Source organism: Nyctibius grandis, chromosome 17 (assembly GCF_013368605.1).
Source record: "Nyctibius grandis isolate bNycGra1 chromosome 17, bNycGra1.pri, whole genome shotgun sequence".
NCBI classification, from domain to species: Eukaryota; Metazoa; Chordata; class Aves; order Nyctibiiformes; family Nyctibiidae; genus Nyctibius; species Nyctibius grandis.
In genome coordinates this window covers 6,763,004-6,788,192 of record NC_090674.1, presented here as the reverse complement: position 1 = coordinate 6,788,192, position 25,189 = coordinate 6,763,004, and the positions used below count along the sequence as shown (strand labels likewise).

Here is a 25,189-nt window from a genome sequence, read left to right as displayed (position 1 = left end):
AATAGAAGACAGCATTATTTTACTAGCATTATTTAAAAATCCTTCTTAACCAAAAACCTCAAGAATTTAAGATTGCAGATATATATGAAAAATATGATTGTTTAAAATACTTTAAAGTGGCTGAAGGTATTTATGCTTTCAGCGTCCAAAAGAGACTTCATAACTTCACAAGGCTTCTTCTTACTGCTTGTCAAAGAAATAACACAGAACTCAAACACATTTTTCTATGCAAGGGTCATGGCTTGTCTACAAAGATCCCAATTTTGCAATCCAAAACCAGAATTTTATGATTTTATGTTTAATTTATCAGACGTACTTGAAAATAACACAGCAGAGCACACAGCGTTACTCAAGAACTCCTCCCTAAATTCAGTGACTGGATGCTACTCCAGCAGTGAGGATGTCCTCGTTACGAGGCGCTCTGCCCACGTCAGTGATCACGCTCTGTTCTACGTCCTCGGCGTCTCGCTGACACGTATGCGTTTTGCAAGGCTGTCCCAAACACAGAATAAAAGGATGCTACATTTATTGCTCTAATTGGAAAGAACATGTTATGAAAAGGGACAAAGACAACTGGTGGTGGATACACACTTCTGAAGGTGATTAGCATTTTTGTTTAGGAAAGAAAAAAGTTCATATTTTCCCTGCTGTCACTTGGCCTTCTCTGCAGTTCTAAACTTGACACCCTTCATGATGTGTGGTTGGCTGCTCTGGTTACAAAACCGCAGTGGTTACATGCACCACAAAACCAAGCTTGCATTGCATTGTTAATAAAAGTCCAAAAGGCTTCTTTTGATGACTGCATCATATATTCTCCCACAACAAAAATAACTTTCATTAAAAGAGTTACTATAATGAAAACTGAATTTAATGTTCTATTAACATGAATTAAGATCTGCATTAAACTGTTTTTTTACTCAAGCTGAAACAGTACTGAACCAGTGCTTATTTAAATTATTTCTTTAATTTACCTAACTTAGTACTGAAGTAGATCAAAATGAAGTTTTGAATATTTAAGCAATCTGTAGCAAAACAACTTCAGCAGGAGATGAAGCATTTCCATACTATTAAACTCCATTTATGCAACAGAGATCCCTGAGCCGTATTCTGCTTACCTGAACTAATAAACTGACACCTTTATTTAGGTATATTTTTATCCACACATTGCTCATTTTTCACATTTACAAATTTTACAGCTTCAACTAAACCTCTATAATTTGTATTTAGTAAGCACTTAATGCAACAAAGCCCAGATTACTGAAGCAGAACACATTCCTCTTTTCTAGGCTACATCTGCATCCACTTTGCAGGCCACTTTTTTTTTTTAATAAACTTCTATGTCTTAGTACATACATGAAGCACTACTTACTATTACAAATAAAAGCCTGGTAACAGAAAGCCTCTGTCTTCTATACAATCTGGAAATGAGGAGCAACTCAATGAAGTTTCCTGCAGGAATTTGGTTCTACTTTATGTTACCAGTAACCTGCATGATGGAAATTAAAATTAGCCAAACTCCCCCAACTTAAGCAATGCATTTACCACAGGCTGTTCCTGCCTACTTCTCATGAAAAGCATGGAGTTCCTCTTTTTTAGATTATTATTACCATTTCTATTCAACTGATGTTATTTCTCAAGTTTTCCAGTGTACATCAAAGTACTTGATTTGCCCTCCAGTGATAGGTATCACACCTATTTGATTACATCACACTAAAAATGCAAAACTGTTCAGAAAACCCACCAGCTATCCAAAGAGGATTTAACATTTATGTCAAATTCATAAAGGCTTTTTAAGGTGGCCTTCACGATGCCCTTGACACCATTATTCGGTTCCTACAGTCTTGAGTGTTAGGACACATTTTCTGAGTCAAGCTGTTTTGCTTCACAGCATCATTCCTTTACTTCAGCTTACAATCCACTCTAAACCAGTTCCACTTCCCTTCCCAATGTTTACATTATTCCAGTATTCATAGAATGACAGAAACTCAGTTTAGCTATTACTTCATAAAGGTGTGCTTTATCTTTCCTAAGAAATCAAGACTCTTGAGCATATTTCTCTGAATTCTTTCCAATTTAATCAGTCATCTGCAAATATTATACCCACAAAAGCAGGCAGTACCTCAGTGTGACAGAGCACACTATTACCTTGCAGCAGGACTAACTCTCCAGATCTGTCACTTTTCAGTTTTGACTCATTTGTACCTCACAGTACCTTCTTCTGCTTCGTATTAGGAGGAAAGCAAGCTGAAAGATACATACCTGCTCTGTCATCTAGTCCGTTAATGGAAAGGTATAATGTTTAACATGTTAGAAGAAAGCATGTTTGAATTTTTCAAACTAATGATGGTATTTGTCTTTCAGCTTTTGGAAGGGGGCTTTCAACTCACCCCACGGAAAAAAATAAGGTAATTATACCAGATCTGCAAAATTTAAACGCTGCTTCCCACCTAAACCCCTTCTGATTTCTCCTGTGCTCTCCATTATCTGTGTATAATACGAGATCTGCTGTGTAAAATCATTTGATGATAGCTATTCCTTCTAACAAGTTTAAAGTAACATTGAGATAGCTTGTAGTGCTATTGTTGAAAACAATGATTGTACCTTGAAATTAATGGATCAGTTCCAATCCCAGACCTATTGGTTCAGGCTCTACAATATCAATTTTATCACTGCCTGCCTCAGGTTTTCCTTTCTTTGCAATCCCTGTGGGTAAGAATAGTTTTTATCAGAGTTGGTGATCTAAAGAACATGGAGACCTGTGCCAGTCACGGGGCATCTGTACCTGCTTTACTGAAGAACACAGTAGATGATAACCTGAATTATTGGAAGAGGAATATAATAGCATTACTATTATTATTAGAATGAGCATGTTATTGTAGAAATAATGAGGACCATACTAAAATCTTGAAGTTTTGCCTTCAAATAGTTTCTGGTTTCCTTTTAAATAACTCCCCAGCTAATAGTTCAAGGACAAGCACTCACAGATGCAGAAGAACTAGTAAAGGACCTTCAGAATTACAAACAAGGTGCTTTCTAGTCAATATTGAGAATCTCAGCTTTTCATTTTTCCACTACTCAAGTCACTACCTTCCCCCTGTGGTTTAAGGACAGAACTGCACAGTCTGTTCAACACTTAACTCTTGCACTGACAGTGATGATCAGGACTCTCACATGCCTCTTCTGAAAACCGCCCTTTCAGCATGCCTGAAGTTAGCTGCTTTTTGCTTTTTTACTTCAGATTTATTTACCATCCAGACTTGTACTGACAGTGAGCCCTCAGCGGCTAACCAACTGCTAGCACTACTTAGTCCTACAAGGCTTCACTTCTGAAGTGTTCTCCATTTCAGATTAGCAGCACCTGAAATCTCTCACAAAATCTGGTTTCTCACACAGCAACTCAAAAACCCAAGAGATCAATGCTGAAGAGCCCGTTTATCTGCCCTGCAGGCCTCTGTTGCTATTTCTGTGGCTCAGTTAAACATCAAAAACCATAACTTGCATAGAGCAACTAGTTTTAAAACGCATTACACAGAATCCAAAGTACCATAATATATCATTAACCTTGACCATATCATAACCATATCAAGGTTACACACTAAATAGCTCTTTCAAGCTACCAAAACAGACAGGCCTAACAAAGGTTTAACAGATGCCCACTAATTCCAACAAAACAAAAAGCTTCATCACCTTCTTGCCAATTTAGTTATGCCAAATGCCTCTATATCCAAAGTGGATTTACCAGCTTAGTGGGAAGCAGATAGATTGGAAGTATGGGAGATAACACAGGGGGATGGAGCTAGACATTACACTCAAGAGAAGTTTTCTAGAACCAGGTGACATCTTTCCTGCATGATTATACTACATTCCGAGCAATACCTAAGAGAGGGGGGCACAATAAATAAATAAAAAAAAAAGAACACAGGCTATTTGTTATGACACCTTAAAAACTAGCCCAAGCATTCCTTATTCCATTGTATTTTTAGTTTATAATTTACTTACTGGTATATCAATATCTGCTAAGACATCCAGTATCTTAGAGTAAGGGATCATACCCCACAATCAGATGCATGCCTTATAATTTCATGCCTCAGTTATCAAAAGGGAGGCCTAGCTTTTTATTCTTCGTTGGATGTTTCATAGCTAAGAAAAATGTTGAAATTATTTTAGAATTAAAAACATTAAATGATTATAAGCAAAACAGACCTTTAACGACAATTCTGTCTTCTGTAACTTACACTGTCTCATAATCTGCATGTACATTTTTCAAATATGCCACGTATGAAATAAACAGGGTACACAGTTACACAGAGGAAGAGATTTCAGGTATTCTTGAGAAACTATGACACAGCTATTTTCCATTCCTAAGCAACAATATAACTTGCATTAAAAACAGTACAATTTTACCCTCTTTCAGTTGAATTACTAAAAACCAGGAGAGGGTTACCAGCAGTTTCAAAATTGCCTAATTACCCAGTGCAATCCAATCTATGTCTTTAGAATAGTCTCAGTGGTCGCAATAGTTCCTTTCTTCATTGGGGTATGAAATTGGCTCACGTGCTCTGAATAACCTAATCACTGCTGCCAATACAGTAACAAACGAAGGGAAAAACCTGCCTTATGAGCTAGAAAAATATTTACAGGCCACGCTACTGTAGCAAGCAGCCTTTTAGAGCTGTTTTGTAGTATCAGGCAGAACATAAAGCAAATCCAAATATCTATACCTAAAATAAAATAGCTCACAACAATAATTAGGTTAGTAAGATATCTTTACTCAACCCTATAATAAAATTTTCAAGAAAGATGGCTTAGGAAAAATCAAGTCCAAACACTTAATGCTAAAATACTGAGCAGATAAACAAAGAGCAGAAGAGACATCCACAACACAGTGTAATCATTACCAAAAAAAATAAGGCAGCAAAATCCTCCAGAAATATTAGCTAATAAAAACATTAGTCTGCTGTCATACTAATGCCATAAGTAGTTATACATTAAAAACACATTCATTCTCTTTTGTGAAATTATTCAAAGGTTTCCTAGTCTGCATTCTTCTATTTAATGAAGCCAACAGCAAAACAAGCCTAAAATTTGTTAGCCCTAGCTACCCAAATCCAAGCTGAATTTTAACATTAAATACACGTATCTATTTGTTCAGATGTGAAAATGCAGAAGTGTACTAGTACGGTTTATTCTGTCAATATTAGAAACTAAGTAAACCTTAATTCAAAATAAGTCACAATAAAAACACATCCATCTAAGACAACCCACTAAACAGCTCAACAAAAAGGCCTTAGAAAATGATGCTTCTAAATAGTTAATCTTTACATCAGCAATCTTACAATAAACAGGCCCTGAACACATACCGTCAGGGTTTTTTGGATACATTTCTTTCATTAATCTCCCTCGTTAGCAGCAGCAGCATCACTCACTCTTCTGTTCTTTTCCTCCTAAAATACATTCCCCAAGAGTCCTTTCAATGCAATTTTCACAGCGTTTCCGAGAGGTCTCTCAGCCACATCCCTCCGCACAAGAGGCAGCAGGAATCTCTGCATTTGTAACAATCTATGGCTGCAAAGGAGGGTGGCAGGCAAAGCGACTGTATCATAACCAAAATGCTGAGTTCTATTATCTACTGCACCACACGTACACACATACTGCATCAATGGCCTCAATTCATAACAGCAACCACAATGATGACACATAAAATCTATAGAAAAAGCATGCATTACTCACTGGGTTTTATTCTTTAGCTTCTTCAGCATGTAATTCTTTACGCTTTACAATGTAGTAGGTATGAAATGAAACATTTTCCCTTTATTCCACTGATGCCGCTGTTTGAATACCATTAGACACCAAGGACAATAGGCAGGATCAGCCCGAACATTAAGAGCAAATATTTAATGGAAGACTGGTTACCCCCGTCTCTCCCTTTCACATCTCTGCCTCATGTATCCAGGCACGGGTGGTACTGGCTCCCTTGAGAGGCTGTAGCTAGCAGCTGAGGCACAAACTAAAACATGGCATGGATGTCAAGGAGCTGATGTCACAAAAACAAGTATTTCTCTGATAAAACCGGCAATTCCATTAGGGAAGTCCTACAAATGGGTAGAAATTGTTCGGCGGAACATGCTTTGTTACACAATGCACTGCAGCACCAGGAGTGACAGATCAGATCAAGATCTGCCAGTGTAAATAAGCAGAGACTATAAGTTATGAAGCTGCCAATCAGACACCACGCTTTGTGTCAGGAAGGCTATCCCTTGTAAGCACAGAAGAGAAATGCACACCTAAACGTTTCAGAAACATTGTTTAATATTAATTGCAGAAGAACACCTAATCTACTAAAAAAAGAAAAAATATTTTTATATACAAAAGACTGGCCTAAAAGTCTGCCATCTTTATCAGGAAACATTGTGATAAAGTATCCAAGGCTCCAGGTCAGCAGATGCTAGAAACGCCTGTGAGAGGTGACATTCAGTGTCTGGGAAGAGACACAAGATGTTTTAGAAATCCTGCCACCTCACCCACACAGCAGCACTACCGTTCTGCTCTGGGGGGATGGCTTAACTCTCCTGCTGAAGGGAAAAGGTGCTGCTTCTACGACAGCAGCCGTACATGTACAGTGGGAGTTGGGGCTGGCACAGAAAAAAAAAAGGTACAGAGATGGAGGAGCAAAAGGAATAGAGAGACAGTATCAGTTCAGATGCTGGAGGCTGCAAATTCTATCTTGCAGACAGCATCACACCAATACAAGAAGGCAGGTTCTTCAAGCACGAAAATAACTTTTCTTAAGGAATGCAAATAGAACTGAAATATTAGACACGTGGTTTATTCCATTAATGGATTACACGCACTTATTTCAAGCTTTGCTGGCTGGTGCAATCTCAAAGTCATATCAATTTCACAAAGGTCCAGGACAGCTAGCAATGATATTATTAGATTTCAACATAAATGCAAAACATTCACTATGATTTCTGCACTCTTCTTCCAAAGCATTATTGGGAACTGGGAAGAAAAACCTACAATTCTACAGAAATTCAGCACAAAAATATCTGCGATTCAGAAGATCACATACTATTAGAAACAGTCACTCCGTGACCTAATATGAACAAGTCTGAGCAATATATTGCAAATTGAATTATTTAGCAATTCAATAGTTTTGTTTAAAAACTCCATTTCAAACTGTCTACAGTTCTGTAACAAACTAGAAGTCCACACTTAGAGACTGCTAATTTAAGTAGAGGCCCATTTTGGAAGAGTGATTGTTTACTTGTCTCTGGAAATAACCTGAGGCAAACTCCCAAGCTCCTTTATAGTGTAAGCATGATGCTCTAGAGAAATGCACATGTAATATTCTCATTTTTTAAAAGGATTTCCTATGAATGTAACTACAGTGATAAAGCCACAAACTAAACCAAGAATTTGAAACATGCTAAATATTTTCTGAACAAAGGACTATTTTAGTCTGTCAAAATAAGTAGTCCCTTAAATAAACTGTATCACCACTATCAATAACATTTCCATACAGTCTAAGTGCAATGCAGATGTTTGTTGTATGCTTTTAATGAACAAGCAATAGCACTGAAGGCATTAGTTTATGCTAAATAAGCACCAATACAATTTAATAGGTCTGTTGTAAAACAATTTGAAAACAGTTACAACTAGGCCACAATACCAGATTTCCATGCAGGCCCCATGGATACATAGCTTATGAAAATCTTTTGATCTATTTCTTTTCCATGTGACTGGAAAAATTAAGCTAAAATTTTATAACATTTTAGTACTCACTGTCTTCTCCTGGACAAGGCATGCCGGGTTTCTCTGGAATACTTGGGAAAACTAAAACAGAAACATTAGATTTTTTAAGTGAGAAGATTCTCAGGAGTACTTTTTCCTTGATTCTTGAATATATTTACAAAAAGAAGCCTTTAAATAATTCTGTGTGAGAAATAACAATCAAAATTGGGTCCATACCAGCAAGATCTTATACTTGACTACAGCATTAATAAATCTGTGCAGTTTAGAACTCAAAGCCCCCTCAAAACCTACTGTACAGTTCCAGCTTTGGGCTCCAGCACCAGAAGAACACTTCTTCCTTACAACATCAAACTATAGGGCACCAGCTGCATAAATAATGATGTTATTTGACACGCAAAGGAGTTGTTCCAGTCTCACATTTAAGAAGCTGTTAGAATTATCAACAAATGCACACAGGTTCTTGAACTGTGTAATACTTGCCATGAATAATCAGCCCTTCGTCTCTGTTTTGACAATACAAACGGAAGGCTTCTTCCAGTTCCATCTGAGATGAGATGGTACACGGGTCACCTAACAAAAAAGTAACACATAGGCAAATTTATGACTGAAGAATTAAGTGGAGAATTTCAATTAGTCAGTAAGAAATGCACTAACTTCCAGGATTGCTCTTCTGTCAATCATTTGATATTAAGCTGGCATTTTGATCAAAGCCAAAACATATCAACACATTTTTTTTGCCTTGTCCACACCTTATTACTATTTAATGTGACATATACCATTAGGTTTATATTAAGAAAATATGCAGGAATGCAAGTATTCAGTCAACAGTACCCCCAAAACATTATTAAATAGTAAGATTTGGAAGACTAAAGACTACCTGTGGTATGGGTACTAGCCTTGAAGCAGTGAAAATAAAAAACTATTTCTCTGAAGCTCTGAAGGAGCGATAGCCCAAAGATGGCCCTGCTCAGCTAACAGAAGGGACTTCAGGAGGATTTGGCACTAATCATGTGATACATTGGTGATGTTCCATAAAAAAAACACTGAATTAATTTGTCGGTGCCAGAGAAACAAGGCACTGGAAAAGCTTCTTGGGAGAACTGGAAGCTAAGCCAGAACACACGCATTACTGAGACCTACCTATCAGAAGATGACCTTTCCAAGGTATAAATCCTAATCAGGTTAAGGGAGGACACTTTTACTTAAACATCTAAATTGGAAGACAATACCAGAATACCTCTCTGGTAGACAGAAATACTGTTTTAACAGCCCATGATAACCTCTAAGATTAGTAATCTCTACACTTTTTTGACAGCACATCCCATCATTTTTGAGCACAAACCCGCAATATGTACATTTCTAAATCATATATATTATAAAAACATACATAAAGATAGGAATTGTAAAAGGATGACATAAATACAACAAAAATTTTAGTATTTTTATTAATGGTACAAAAACTTACCTCTCAAAATATTAAAAATTAATTTAAAATATTTTTAGTGAAAGCTATGTGATTGAACATGCTTCATGACTTTTGAAAACCTTCATTTAACATTTGATGATACAGTAACTCAAAGGTCTGGTTCTAAGCCCCATTTATTTCAATCCTAGGTTTTAATGGTGTCATAGCTTAAAAAAAGATACCTCACAAAGATACCTAGATCCAAATGAAAGAAGTGCGTTGTGAAGTTTTGCGAAGTACCAAATTGAGTATCCCAAGACTTAAAACATCAGTGAAAAAAAGAGGTAGACGTTTGTCTTCTTCCTCTGGATACTTAGTTTTTAACTGTCTTGCTAATCATGATGTCTTCATACTATCATTATTATCCCAAAACACAACATACACTTAGGGCAAGGATCATCATTACAAATAGTGGATGTAAATATATATTTCAAATACTGTTCTTAACAATTTTGAATCTTTTTGACTGACTTCTTGTCAGATCTGATTAGATAGTCATTGTTTTTACTCTGTGGTGTGGCTGACAGAGTTCATACTTAGGAGTAAGAGAAACATCAGCTCCACCATTTTCTTGTTGTCTGCTTGTGCTCACATTATTAGCATTACCTCGTGAGGGTTATTTTAGTTAAAACTAGATAATTAATCCATAAATCCACTTAACCAGGCACGTGTAAACTGCAGTACGTCACGATACACTGAAAGGGAGCAAAGGAGCGAGGGTGTCACTCTCAACCCTTACAACTTTGTGGAACATCCCCTCTTCCCTCAGCACACCTTGCCCACCATATATGACACGTGACCATATTACATATGGGACAAGTGACACCACCAGTGCTGATCCACATACTAAATCAAGTAAAGCTTAATTTCTTTTTTTTTTAAAATATTCTTCTTTTTAAAAAAGATGCACCCCAGGGTGCACCTACCCCTCTTTGAAGGCCACTGCTCTTGATGATCTATAAACACTGCAATAATGCAACATGAAAGACAAAAGAATTATTTGTACTGCAAATCAACAATCCACATTTCTTATATGTTTATGGGGTTTTATTATAAGTGAATTACAGTTTAAACACTTGGATCTTGTCAAAAACATAAACACTAAAAAAGCCCAACAGAAAATTCATTTTCTTCGGCTCTTTGGTCACTACAATCAGTGACAATCATGCAGCTGCCAGGGATAATCAACATAGAAAAAGAAAGCCAATTACCATTACTGGCATTCTTAGCACCGACCTTGCACAAAATACAAAAATCCCAGAAGAGTTAAAACCAGTCTCCTGATACCACAATTGCACTGCTTCTCAGAAGCATACTCATTCAAGAGACAAATCCCAATTCAGAAGACACAAATGCCTGTGTCATTCAGGAAGCTGACAGGGTTAAATCAAAGTGATCTTTCCAAGAATTTGAAATTGAGACTTTTGAGGAGTATGGCATTAGGCCTATGAAAGTCTGAAATTAAAACAAACTTTGCATTCAGCATGTAAGTATGGAATAGTAAAATACTAAAGTTCTACAAAGCCTTCAATTCTACAGAAGTGAGTTCAAGTGCAGCACAAGCTTGATGTTTTGAGGCTCACTTCTCCAAGCTCTTTGCTTTGTAAGACAGGGTATTTAGAAACAAAAAGCAACCCCACAATATGAAACTTGTTTAGACAGTTTCCTCAACGCCCCTTCTTTGTACCACAACCAACAATAAACCCAAGAACACCTAAGTAGTATTTCAGTACAATACCTTCATCATCAATCCACTTGAGGGTAATTGGCTGTTCCTGTTGTAAATTACACATCTCATGCACTTCATCACAAAGTTCATCGTAGCTCATTGACGCATCCAAGTTTGTTATCAGGATGTCCCTGCACGAGACGAAATCAGAACCTTTTGTCAGAAAATATCTGCATTAGCCTGCATATTCCAACAATTCCATCCATAGACTCTAAGCTGCAAAATGATACTTACAGAATCAGCATCCCTCATCTAAAATGCTCCCACTAATGTAAATGAGTTGCCAGAAGCCAACAGAATCACATCTCACCATGTTTAACTTCTTAAAAATACTTCAGTATGGAGGAACTAACTGTGTTAATGATCTATCTTTAATGCATGTTTATTTGGGCGAGTCAAGTTCCTTTATTATACCTGTCAGCATTTTAAGTGTTGTAAAAAAACCCATAATATTTGTAAGAATCTAATCTTATCTCCTGATGGAAGAAGTACCAGGATAAGTAAAATCTCAATTACCGTAAAATCCTTTTAAAATGTAGTTTTTTGCTCACATCTGCTACACTGTTAGAAAGAAAGCTTTGATTAGGTGAATTCTCAAAAGGTATCATTACAAGAAAAAAAATCAGATAAAATCTTACTCAAATCCTGCATTCTTGTGCTCTACCTTTATAGTGTTTGGAGAACATGAACCCAATATTGAACTCTGCTAATGTGAACCATACAGTATGCTCAGGCATTTGTGAGAGTAACTCTTGGTATAAGGAAAGCCCACACGGTACTGTCAAAGCAGAAGATTTTTTAAAAAAAAGAAAAAAGAAAATATTAGGCAAATCAAAATCTGAGGATACAAACTAGACTTCCTCCTGTTTTCTAAATATTTTTCAAATGACAGACTCAAGGAAACCAGCTGATTAAACAAGTGCAGGAAGAAAGAGGAGATGTACTTAAGTCATCTCTGCTTTCAAACCCTTCTAGGGGCTAAGCAGGAAACAGTTCTGTAGTTAATGGCTACCAGCATATTCAATTCTTTGCCTTCTTAGTTTAATGAAGTATACCAGAAGGTTCCCAGTATGAATGAGTGTTCCTATTTTCATACTGTGTTACAAGTCATTTTAGAGAACACGTTATATTACATGTTTTGCCTACTTAAGTCTTTCAACCAGAAGCTGAAAGGTACTACACTGAACTAAGAATCTTAAATTCTATTACTTACATTTTAAATTATATGCACTGACTTTGCATTTTGCCTTTGCTGAGAAAAATTACAGTAAGCAAAGCTCTAAAACAACTATTTTAAAGAACTATACTACGTTTCACTTTCAGATTAAAAGCACTGCTACCTTTTCATGTGTGCCTTTAATCTACCATTTGTAAAGTTCTCAAAGAACAGAAACTTAATAATTCTTCATAATAACAATGGAAAAAGACGTATGTATGTTAACTGCCAACTTGTAAAACCATATTATTGTACAATACTGAGAGCTGTCAGGTGAGGCCGAGTTTAGGAACATCCCCCTGTCAAGAAAGTCCTATTTTATGCACTTACAAAAGTAAGAAACCAGTTCTCAAAGTAGTGTTTGAGGTCTGGTGCAATGCCTTGCACCAAGACAAGGTCACTAACAAATGCAGCTCATTATTTAATGCACCACCACTGCAAGCTACTCATGAAATCAAGGAGTATCTACAGTAACTCTGGACTTGTTAAAATTATTATAACAGATGACACTGCCATTCTACATGTAAATTAATAAACTTCATGTTGGACAAACCACAGCTGAAGTATGCTACATAGCACCTATTGCATTTGCAAACATTAATGAGATTTATTCAAATTATTATTATCCCAATTATATCCATGTTCCTTTGAGATTTACTGTGTTTAATGTTAATGTCTATATAGCCACATTAGGCAATCGGGGTACATATAAATGAAAATAATTCATTGTTTAACGCTAAAGAATATGACAGGACACTTTTTTTTGTCAGGTATCTGAAACTGGACACTACAAAGTAATATGAAGAACTAACGACCAGTAACTACATATGAGCAGTTACAGGAAGAGAATCATTCACATTGATAGATAAATGTGTCATCATTTAGAACCAAGGTAACATAAAGCAAACGATACTGCATCACTGATTTATTCAAATGAAGTGATTTCAAGTAACCAGGTAAAAACCAGATAAACTAAGTAACTGTAATAATGAAATAGGAATTACACAAGTTTACTTTCTTTTGCAATCTACTTATGCAGTTATTTATACTATGCTATGTTAGGAACTCTGTCACACCCAGAAACACGAATACCTAAGATACTAGGACTCCACAGAGACAGACTCAACATTCACGTGTTTTAGAACTTCCTCATGCTTAGATTTTTAACTGGGATTTCAAAATTATATATTGTACTATTATTTTATTTTAATTTTTTTTAGCAGCTACCTGAATGAGCTTGTCCTTAAATCTGAAGTTGTCCAGCATCAATGATTTCCTGCAGTTTATCAAATTTATTCAAAAGATGAGTGTAGTACTTTAAAGGAGATATTCAGATAATCAGTTACACAGTCTATAATGCCAGAAATAGTCAGCTCTTACTCACAGAATTTGATCAGTAGAACAAAAAAAAAAATTCGTTGAGTTTGGAACTCTTGTTTTGTAAATTGACAGATTATTTGGTCTGCCTCAAGTGAGAATAGCATTAAACAAGCAAACATCACAGTGAGATTACAAATCCACAAGTATTATCATCTCCTCCATTTCTGCGCAGACATGCCCTACAGACACACTCCTTTCACTTTACATCAACACTATCTGCCAGGAAGCTATCCCAAATTGTTCACACCAAGTTCTCTGTGTGTATAGTGCCCTCCCTTACAGAGCTAAGGCAGCTCTCCCGTTGCTGTTTCAGGGAAGCACGCACATCCGTGCATCTCAGAGAAGTGCCTCACACAAGTATCTGAAGTTCAGATGTTCTCTTCAATCTAAGCCTATGTACGACATGGTTCAGAGGTATAGGATAAAACTATGGAGCAGAAAATAATCATTAGTAAAGGCAAATGTATGGTACAAATCTTTCATTCGGAGTTCACAAAGCAGTTAACACACATCTATAACTGCATCTGGATGCAAGAGATGGATCTACACCTGTCCGTGACCAGGAACACTTGTAACAAAACAGAAATCAATAACACATCAACCCAGCACAACTGTACGCTCGTTTTGCACACTTTCCCTTCTTTCGAGACAAAAAAATAAGCTATCAACTCTTTTCCACAATCAGCATGCTGCAGGAGTCTGGTTGGTGTTTTAATAGCCCAGAAGTTTACCTCCCTGATCTGACATTAATTACAAATCCACCAATGCCCTGTTTACTCTATCACTAGGTCAGACTACGAACTCCTGCTCAACACACTTCAAAATTAGACAAGACACAACACATATGAGAGAACATGCTGACTTACCCACTATAATGTGTTTTTACTCTGATGAAGTCTTTGTTCAAATCAATTTTTGAGCCCATTCTGCTAGGCATGGTCTGTATTTAGCAGTCTAAATGAGATTATAAATATATAGAAATAAGTTCATTCAAGGCAGATAACTCATTTAATTCTGAATCAGCTTCAGATGTGAAATACACGTTTCTTCTCCAGATGATTTTCAATCCAGCTGCATAGAAAGAAAAACCAGAATACAGATGAATATACACACACTCTACTAAACAAACAAGTTATGTCAAATTTTACAAATGCAAATAGTTATACATAGAACAGCACAAAATCAAAAGGAAAACATACAAGACCATTGACCCGCACAGAAATTAAACGAGATCAGTTAAAAATACGCTGTACAATTTAGTCTTACAGAAATATCCCAAACATTTAAGGATGTTTTTAAATAAAACATCCAGCAGTTCCCTCTTGGCCAAAAATACTCCAAAGAAATCTTTACTTATTCATCAACACAGCTTCTGGCTCTTTTCTTTCAAAGAGTATTTTAATTCAAAATAGTTTTTGTATACATGGAAGACTGGAATCAATTAATGTTGGTTAGAAATTTACCCAAGAACAGCAGGAGAGGAACTCCAAGGGGCAATTTAAGTCACCTTGACGACTGGAGGCTGACAAACATCCTGTTTATTCGGGATCACCACCACCCTCCCTCACACACAGAGGTATTTTCAGACAGCTCCCCAACCCCGCTGGCCGGGGAAGCGGGGCCATGGGCACCGGGGAGAGCCTCCAGACTCCGGCCCCCCGACCCTGCCTCTGCCGGGGGGGTGAGGAGGAACACGCAGCCCCTTCCCGCCCGGCCCCAGGGACCCCTCAGCGCCCGGAGACACGGGCTGGGCGCAACGCGGGTGGGGAGCGACCGGGAGGCGACACTGTCGCCCGGGACGAGGTCGCGCCGGGACTTTGCCGGCTGCTGTCGCGCTCCGTGCCGGGACGGCGGGGACAGCGCGTGGAGTGGGCTCCCCCCGGCCCCCCCCCCCAACGCCTTCGGGGCTGCCGCTTCCTCCTACCTGCTCCGACCGAGGGAGCTCCCACCGCGGTCCCGCTTCCCGCCTGCTCCGCGAGCCCGCCGAGAGCAGGGGACGCCCCGGAGCTGAGGGGACGCCCTACCCGGGGCCCGCGCCTCCGCCCGCGTCCCAGCGGCGCTCGGCTACACCTCCACGGCCCGAAGTTGCTCAAAGTCCCGCGAGGAAGTTGCGGTAGGACTTGGGCTCCTCCCCGCCCTCCCTGCCGGCGGGTCCCCGGGGGAGAGCGGCGGCAGCGCAGGCGGCGCGCGGCGGCAGAAGCCCCCGGCTCCCCTCAGCCCCGGCCCGCTGCCCCCCTCAGCCCCCCTCTCCCGCCGGCTCTAGTGGCAACGGCGCCACCGCGCCGAACATGGCGGACTAAGAAGGTTAGCGCCCACAGCCAATAGAACACCTCCTACACTACCTGTCAGCCAATAGCGAGCTCCGACTCACCTGGAGCCAATCCCCAAAAGGATGCCGCCCACCCGCGACCAATCATAGACCTGGAACCGTTACCTGGGGAGGAGGAGCGTCTCAGCCAATCAAAAGCCAGCGAGGAAGCGGCAGGAGAACACCTGCAGCCAATCGGAGAAGCCAGCGGCAAGCGCGCCGCTCCCGTGAGGGTGGCGGCTGAGGTGACAGGTGCGGGGGGCCGGGAGCAGCGGGCAGGGGCCGGCGGGCCGCGCTCCCCTTCCCGCCCGGGCGGGGCCGCTGCCGCCCGCGCTCCGGGGTCGCGCCGCTGCCGCGATTCGCCTTGGCCCCGCCGGACAGTGTCGGTGCCTCGCCGTGCCCGTGCGGCGCCTTCGCGCCCCGAGACGCGGCAGCGCCGTGGCGGAAGGAGGCCCCAGGCCTGAGAGGAGAGGCGGCTGCCGCCGTTACCGCGCTGTGGGGGCAGCGAGCTTGCGCCTCTGCCCGCCCCGGAGCCCTCTGGAGAGGTAGTGAGCTGTCCCGACTGCCGCAGGCCTCTGGCGGGGGCTCGCCCTCGGCGGGAGGAGCGCGGTGGCACCGGCGGGCTCCCCTGGGCTGCCCTGTAAGCGGCGCCCCGCGCCGGGCGGGCTGCAGGGGGCGCGGGGCCGGCACAGGGCTGGGCCGGGGCGGGGCTGAGGCGTGGGGCGGAGCCCGGGAGCGGCGGCGGTGCCGCCCGGGGAGGCCTGAGGGGAGGGCGGGCGGAGCCGGGGGGGTCTTTGCCGTGGTCGCCCACAGGCTCTCGCTCGCCCTCCAAAAAAGCCCCCGCCCTGACACAAAACCAGCCCGCCCCCCAAAGGACACCCCGCCAGCACCCACCCCCGACCCGGTGGCCTGGCTGCCGCACAGAAGCTGTCAGAATTGCTTCACCTCACTGCCACAGGAGGATGATTTCCCGTGAGGGTAAACACAGCCTCCAGCCTTAAGAGGTTTCATTCAAAACTGTTAAAGCCGGACAACCGCGGCCAAGATAATAAAGAGGAAATAAAGTACCAAAGATAAACGATACTAGAGTTCCGAGTGGCCAGAGCAGAGGGCAGAGGAAAGCCAAGGGAATACGTTGTAGCGGTGTTGTTGAATTGACCACAATTTCACAAGAGCATGTCTGTGAAGTGGTTAATGCCCTTAGCTTTATAAAGTGGTTTTTTTTTCTAATGATACTTTTGATTTCAAACTGTGAATCAGCTATGATTGAAGCAAAGCCGTCTCCTGTATAAAGGAGACCGCGGCTTTCCCTGTTCTTGAGCTGAAGCCGTGGGATAGTGAACTCGGAGTGTCCCCTAGTGGAAATGCTCCTTTTACCGGCCAACGGCTCTTTGCCGTGTGTTTCTTAAAACGATTTTCCAAGCAAATAATCTACACAAGCAAAAACTTTGCCTTGGGCCTTTTGTTGATCTATTTATATCTCCCATTGGGCAACACTAACCCACCTAATTTGAAAAATAAACCAAACCGAGGTGTCACAACGATTAGATTTTTTTTTTTACTACCTGGAGTTGAGCAGTCATAATCTGTATTTTGAAAAAAAAAATCAGTCCTTAGTCTCCTGCTACTCCCTCGTATACACCTACATCAGGTTCTTTTTAGACACCGTTTAGCACTTTCACAATATCTCTATGGGGGTTTGTGGGTGTGTATGTGTTGGTGAGTTTGCATCAGTGTAGCCCTGAGCCTTCTTTTGGTGTTTCTGCAATCTTCCAAAATCCAAATAAATAACAGTTAACACTAGTTTAAGTAGCAGTAAAGTGGCAAAACTTATTCCCCTCAGTCTAGATGTTTTCCCTGACAGCAGGGAAATGCACCAAATGGTTTCATTTATCAGTCTTTAATCTGAATTATTTGTGTATCCGCTGTTGATTTTATCTTAGTGGGAGATATCAATATGGTTTCAAAACGGGCCCTTAAATCTACATGTGTTCCAGATTTGCTCTGCTTAAAATGGAGAACATTATGTAAGATATGTCCTCAAACATAACTCTTTCAGGGCAAGCTAGACTTTGATCTCCCTGTCATGTCAATTAGACGACTTCAGCTCCTTGAGTTGTTAGGTTGGGAGATAAAAGGGGGTGCAGTTCTTCACAACTGTGATTTGAGGTTTTGTGGGTTTATTATGGTTATTTTTTCCTAGCACAACTTACTGAGAACTGAAGATTAGGTACATTTTCAGTGCTTGAAATTTGAGTGGCAGTAGAGAACGCCAATTTGCTAAGGAATCTAGTGTTGGTATTTCAACTGCTGCAGCCTAGTAGTCTGATGTGACATCGTTATTGAATTGTCGTTTTGGCTAAAAGTTATGAACATCCAGAGTGCTGGTTTTCGAACTTCATGTCTCCTTCGTTATTTCATTGTACGATTGTCTCTGACAGTAACTTTGAAGCCTGATTTAAGCATGTATATCCGCACATTTCCAGCAGATGGCAAGATATTCCTAGGCAACTGTCTGGGAAACACAGTTGTATATACAATTCTTCTAAGTGCTAGTTCTTTATTTTAATGCTACAGGCTGTTGAGAACTGTTCTTTAAAAATTGGTTTAAAGGGAAAAAAATTATTTGGGGTTAATGATAGCATTAATCCAAAGTACTGCTCTAGGCACCAGACGTATGTATTAATGTCTGTTAATCTCACTCCAGCACAAGGGTTTTCTAGCTGTATTTTCCTTTTTAAAATTCAAAAAAACATTTGCTACTTAGTGGGTATTCAGAGAACAATTTGCCCTAAATTTTTAGGTGCTTAAAAAAATGAAGCACCTAAATACCTCACTGAATCCACAGAGTGAAACCAAAATGATTTATTCCAGGCTTCACATGAAGAAAGTAGTGTCTTTTAACCTTTTCAGTGAAAGGAATAATATTCCAAAATATCTCAGAGCATTTTCTTTACATGCATCACTCAAAAGAAACAACTAATTGTCAAATATAATTTTATACACTACAGCCAGGAGGAAATGAGAATGTTTCTGGATTGAAAAGTTATGTAGCTTGGTAAATACTGTAAAAATAATTTGATACCGCAGATGTAGTACTTGTAACTGGCATTTTGGCACAAATACCTACAAAACCAGGAGAAAAAACTAACAATGTACACTCTTTTTCTGTTTTTAGGTCAGAGGGAACCGTTTTCTCTTCAAGCTGGCCTTCAGCATAACCAAGAAACAGAAACAAATTTTATCTTGTCTTTACTCATCCTGCTTAAGACCTGTAAGTAATGCATGGTTTTGGAAGGTACCTGCTGCCTCTGAAACTGATTGTGCATATTGAATTTTATTATATTTTAACTCTTGTGCCTATTGTTTCCACTGTGTGTTTGTCTCTTTCTGATCTACGGATAGATGCATTTGTCTAATGGAAAAGCATTTTAACTTTTCCAAATAGCTCCAATCTCCCTTTGCAAACAATCTCAGCAGTTCTTTTTTTCACATTTTGATGTACAGATCTGTGAGAGTGCTCGTGCTTTATATTAACCTATTGTTATTCTGCCAGCAACAGCTGCTGCGGAAAGAAAGAAAGAAAGGAGTATGTACAAGTTGGTATTGTAAAGATAAGTACAGACCCAAAAAAAGTGAGTCTGTGAATCCAGGCTACAAACAATGGGAGAGAGATTTGAAGATGGTGCTGGGTGTTTTGGTTGCATAAAAGCCAATTTATAGCCATTAAAAAGAATGTTTTTTCTTAGTAGAATGCAGTAAGCCATATTTTGTATTTCAGCATATGAAGTTCTTGCAGTTGAGTTAGTAAACAAATGTGGTGGCTTATTCTTGTGAACAATACTCTTGGTTAAAACAAGTCACAAGTGGGGCAACTCTTTAAATATTTATGAAGCACTTATGCAACATGGGCATTGGGATATTTACCACATTAAAACATTCAGTTAATGGAGAAAGTGTTGTAAAATCAGATGAAGAGTGGTCTGAAACAAGATATTAATTAGCGAGTGACTCAGCTAGGACCTTCATTGCTTCAATGACCACAACTATTGGGAATGTTCCTACTTCTGAAGGTTGTTGAAGAATCATTGCACTATACGGACTCCTCACAGAATAGATTATGTACAAAGTTCTTACAAATTTAGACAAAAAGATATAGACTTGTAAGTTTTTAAACCTGATGATGGGGTGGCAGGACTCACAGATTTTTCCACCTTTTCTTTGCTGAAATTACTTTTTATTTTTTTAACTGCTCTATCCACAAAGTAGTTGTATGTTTCTGACAAGGTTGACCAAAAAAAATCCTTCTCCTTTTCTCCCTCCTAAATGCTTCAATTAAGACATCATTATAATAATTAGTTCTTAAAGACAATTGTTGGAAAAAAAGGGTCAATTAGTACTAGTTTTACCTCAGTAGAATGAGAAGACAGGTATCCTGTTATTACTTGAATTAGTGACTTAAGATCTTCAGCTAGACTTAAGATCTTCATTAGGACCGGTCAACTTTCCAAGGTTTTAAAGATTTAGTAGGGATTAGAATGATGATTTCAGACTATGAACTAAACAACAGATAAATGGAAAGAGACGGCTGCTGTCTTCAAATATATGTGCAATGTGACTAACCAGTTCTGTGTCACTCTAGAACGAAAATGCATCCCCACAGAATGTTGTCTTTAGCAGGTCAAACCAGCAACACGTGCACACATGCAGGCCTACTTACTCTTTTTTTTTGCCAAGCAAGAGACAAGCTATAGTTTCTGTTGTAGTCAACAGCAGTGAAATCATTGAATCCAGTGGGAATGAATTTGGGCCAAATGCCACTAAGTCTGAATAAAAATTATAAGGCAAAGCATTAATATATTTTAACATAAACTGGAGTAAAGTATACATCCTACGTAACATCAGAAATCACCATGGTAATTCTTTGCAGATTTTCTTGCTAGACTGAATATTAGTGTTTTTCTAGCCCATGTTAAAATAGACAAAATGAATAATGTTTCAAGACTATTTTAAGTCAACACCTCCCTTACTTGTCTGTCTTATATAAGATAGAAGCACCCAGAAGCCAACTCTCTTTTGTTGACACCACATTAGCCAGGAGAATAAAGAATTCTATGGGTAGCCCAAGCTACATATGTTTAAAAGCAAATAAAATCAAACCTCTATGCTTCTGTATTTATTTTTTCAGGATATTTAAACAACCTGTCTCTGTAGACACAATTTTTGCCCACTTTCCTTTTGTATGTGTTCACCAGCAACCACACACTGTAAATCACAGGAGCTCCTTTCTTCTTGCTGCATAACCTGGTCCTGATCCTTTACAAAGCAACGATCCCTCTTCTGAAAGGTAACAGTGAAAGAAACTGTGGAAGAAAGAAAATGGATGCTTCTACCATTGAAGACATGCAGTTGTCATTTCAGAGGATGGAAGAAAATGGTGGTAATTTTAAACAAAAAAGACTTAACCCTTAACTTGGTGAAAACCAAGTTTTCACCTTGGTTCCTCAAGAATCCTCTTTTTATTGCTTTCCCTGGACCAGACTTAATTGTGCTGTCCTAAGTTCTCATTATTGGCCCAGCCAGCATTCAGTTTGATTGAAAGACAGGCATTCTTAATTCAAGATACTCCAAATCCAAGAAGTGCCTGATGGATCCTTCAATAAGCATGCACAGAACAACCATTGTAGGCAACCTGAGAATAATCATAGCTGACATATTAAATGTTTCTTCTTTATAAAATACAGGTTCAATTTTAAAATACTATATGCACTATAGTTTATAAACAATATCTAGAATCCTTCTGTCTTTTTATCCTCATACACATATGAGCTTGTATATGTAAAAGTTGCACACACAACCTGGAAAGATGAGCGTAGGATAATCTTAAATATATCTAGAAAAACGTGGTAAGTTTAAGATGTACAGAAATAGATCTTTTGTGTTTGTCTAACCCTGAAAGAAATGTAGCAATAAAGGAAGAACAGTCTGGATGGAATATTACACCAGATGTTTTACAGATTACTCTGTATTTCATCACTCAATCTTTATTTAATCTTAAGACTGTAGTAATTGTAATACTGGAATAACTCTATGGCCTATATATTATTTTGCTACTTCCAGCTATGCCTGTTCCACATACCTACCCTTAAAGCTGGCCAATTATTTATTACTCTGTAAACAAAAATGTCCTCCTTGCCCTGTCTGGTAAACCAATGCATGAAAATTGAGAGTTTTGTGATATTTGGGCTAGCAGAGGTAATTCCCAGTGTCCTTCTCATTCAGATTGCTTACCCAATACTGATCTCAGTAAAAGATGCACGTACTCAGCAACTCCATGACAGACTTTATACCAAAAAGTGGAGACTGGACACCGGGCTAGAGGGATCTTTCGTTCAGTGGAATTAGTCCTATGTGTTGGTTGGTCCTAAATCTAGAGTGCTCTAGGTGAATCTGGAGGTTTCAGATACCTCAGAAATGAGGGATATTTGGATTTCTTTTTTTGGGCCAATCTTTTTGCGGAACAGTGAACTCCCAATAATATCTGAGTACTTCTGTTGGTCCTATATTTTCTGACAGCCTGGGTTTGACTGTCTTCTCAGATTTGTTTTTACTGTGCAGGACTTAGTAAAAGGAATAGCCATGACATAAAGAGGAATAGCCATGACATAAAGCTGGTAAAAGGAGAGAGCAGATCTCTAATGCATTATGTAATGATGGGCTTAGATCCTCAAAGACATTTCATTTAAGACACAAGCTATGAAGGCAGAAAGAGACAACGCCTTTCTCATTTCAGCTACCAAATCCATCCAAATAGACTTGTTCATTGCCAAATTTTCCTTCAGTTTTCATTCAGAAGAATTAGCTATGTATGTTTGTAACATATATTGCACGCAGTATTATTATAACAACAAACAAGCTTTCAACCATTGCAAGTGTTTTAAGTTGCTATAATAAAGAGGGCACGAGGGAGTTGCTTCAGACTTTTTTTTAATGAAAATATTCTCAGTAACTTTCAATAAGCTTTTTGTTATCTATTCTACTTCACAGACAAATACGCAGGGGTGCTGTTCTCCTCCGAATGTGAAGTGCTTGCTTAGGTTAATGACTCTGAGTATTTAAAATCAGAGCAATCGTTTTAAGTGTTCTGTTGTACCAACAGCAGAAGCCTCATTGAGTTAAATTGGTTTCACTACATTATCTATTGGATTAGCAAACCAGCTAAGAACTGATGTGAGAGCTCTTACTTTAACTTGGATAAATGCTTTCATTTTTACCCAGAAACAGGACAGACATTTCTGTATATTAACCTCTTAATAGTGCTATCACTGCCAGCATTACTTTCAAACACATCATGCAGTATCTTGCTCTTCTTCGTCTTGTGCTTTCTGATTCTTTTCAACCTCTTGAGGCAGCAAGAGCTATTTTTTAACATAAATACAGTAGTCTGCATAAGTGCCCCACAGAAAGCACTCACAAGTACAGAATGGTACTTTCTCTTCTGTTGTCAAGGCCCAAGTAGAGTTTTACAAGCCCTTGGGCACTGAATAGGCAGGATTTCATTATGGGCTGAAATCTCTGAGGTTATTTTGATTTTCCTTCTACTGCATTTTATCTTCCAGCTCAATAGTTCGAATGTCTATTTTGTCCGTTTATAGAAGCTCCAATTTCTGTATATCTACATTTTATTAACACCCCACATTTAGCATGATTACATTAACACATATCCCACTCTTTTTCTCACAGACACGTCAGTCCATAGAGCAGTACTCTAAATTGCTGAAAGGAATACGAATGCTTTCAGTTACAGCACAGAAAAAGGGCTTTCTGATTTGTTACATACTTCCCCCCCATCCCCCTTGATGCTAGCACAACCCATCCAAAGTCAGCGTTCAACTGACATCAAATTTAGTTTCTTTCTGTTTATTATGGGCATCATGAAATTAGAGTTGAATAGGGCATTTCCTTTAGACATTAATACGTCTAAAGTATTAATGTCTGATGATTTTTAAGTATGATGATTTCAAATGAAAAAAAAAAAGTAAAGCACACCCAAAAGTAGAGAAGATTCAAATTTATGCAAAACTCCAACCATTACACCATACTCCTATACTGAAGTTTCTCCTTAAAGAATTTTGATGGCATCTGACTTTGCTATTTCTGGCTGTGGAAACAGATCTAAGAAAATCCACCTCTTCATGATGGAGGTGTTTTGTCTTGTGCTACTCGTGCAAGTGCACGGGCAGGAGCTGAAGCACCTGTTCTCCCCTCTGAGCCACCTCGTGCCTGGAGCGGACACAACTGCCATATGTGTGCTCACAGGGCACAGTTCTGACTGCCTGCAATGTTCTGAGATTTTTCCCCCCTTTATTTATGCTTCTGCCTACAGCATTGTGATAGTCTAACATTCTGGCTTTGGGTTTTTTTGAAGAAAAGATTGTTGCCACCTTTTACTTTGATCAGTCACAAATGAGCTGTGCGCCTTGAAGGTCTGCAGAAAACTACAGAAAAATTCATTGAATAAATCTCTTGAGGAAGTCAGCGGGGCATGCAGCCTAGGACTGCTTCCCAGATGGAGAAGCGACTAATTTTGTCCAGTAACCCCATGTGATTGCTCAGTTGGCTTCAGTGTAAGGAGTTATGTCAGGTGCACAATTACAAGCTATTACTGCTGAAGTAATTAGATTAGACACTGCCTTTGTAATATCTGTAGCCGCCTTCTTGCTAATTACGCTAAATAACCAGCCACTGCACACTAGAGGGACTACGTCAATGCTTTGTTCTCTGCTCTTTAATAACTTTAATTCCAAAATCATGGATTATTCTCTTATGATTTACACTCCACTGGAACTTGCTGCGAGTATTCCTTCAGCTGGTTTAGTTAGTAATTTCACTCTTAGCAGTAGATACTAACCCTGACAGGCAATCTAACAAACTAATAGCTAGAGAAACCATCAGGATGCAGAAAGGTTAGATTCTGCTTTCACAGAAGTAGTTAGTCTACTGATTTAAAAACAAAGATTATTTCTGATGTATTTTTTTGGAAGAATAAGGCACTATGGCCTTTCTACCGGGTGTAGTACTGTTGTGGTGATTCAAAGTGCTGCGCAGAGTATTTCAGACTTGCCTACCACCTTGCCTTGCCTATGAAAGTGCATCATCCCAGAGTTACATTTAAACTTCTCTGGCTTCTGAGGCCAGACAGGAATTAGAACGGGTATAAATTGAAAAAGCTCAGTTTTAAGATGAAAGGAGAGGTAGAAAGGGAAGATATGTCAAGGATCTGACCCAGGATCCATGGAAAAAGCAACAACTTAGTAAGGAAAAGGCATTGTAAAG

The 25,189-nt window shown here is 39.4% G+C and overlaps 1 protein-coding gene across 2 annotated transcripts in view; it reads right to left on the bottom strand.

Annotated features, from left to right (window-relative positions):
* Window positions 1–16,127, bottom strand: part of PRKCZ (protein kinase C zeta) — a 45,429-nt gene extending 29,302 nt beyond the window's left edge. Inside the window, exons 1-5 of one of the 2 annotated variants that reach the window (XM_068414283.1) lie at window positions 15,980–16,127; window positions 14,412–14,616; window positions 10,959–11,080; window positions 8,236–8,325; window positions 7,786–7,836 (exon numbers count right to left, since the gene is read on the bottom strand). In XM_068414283.1, coding sequence (XP_068270384.1) covers window positions 7,786–7,836; window positions 8,236–8,325; window positions 10,959–11,080; window positions 14,412–14,482 — 334 coding nt within the window. In that variant the 5' untranslated portion in view covers window positions 14,483–14,616; window positions 15,980–16,127. Of the gene's footprint in view, window positions 1–7,785; window positions 7,837–8,235; window positions 8,326–10,958; window positions 11,081–14,411; window positions 14,617–15,469; window positions 15,728–15,979 lie in introns of those variants that run through there. The other variant, XM_068414282.1, reaches the window with a different exon arrangement.
* Between the last annotated feature and the right edge of the window lie 9,062 nt (window positions 16,128–25,189).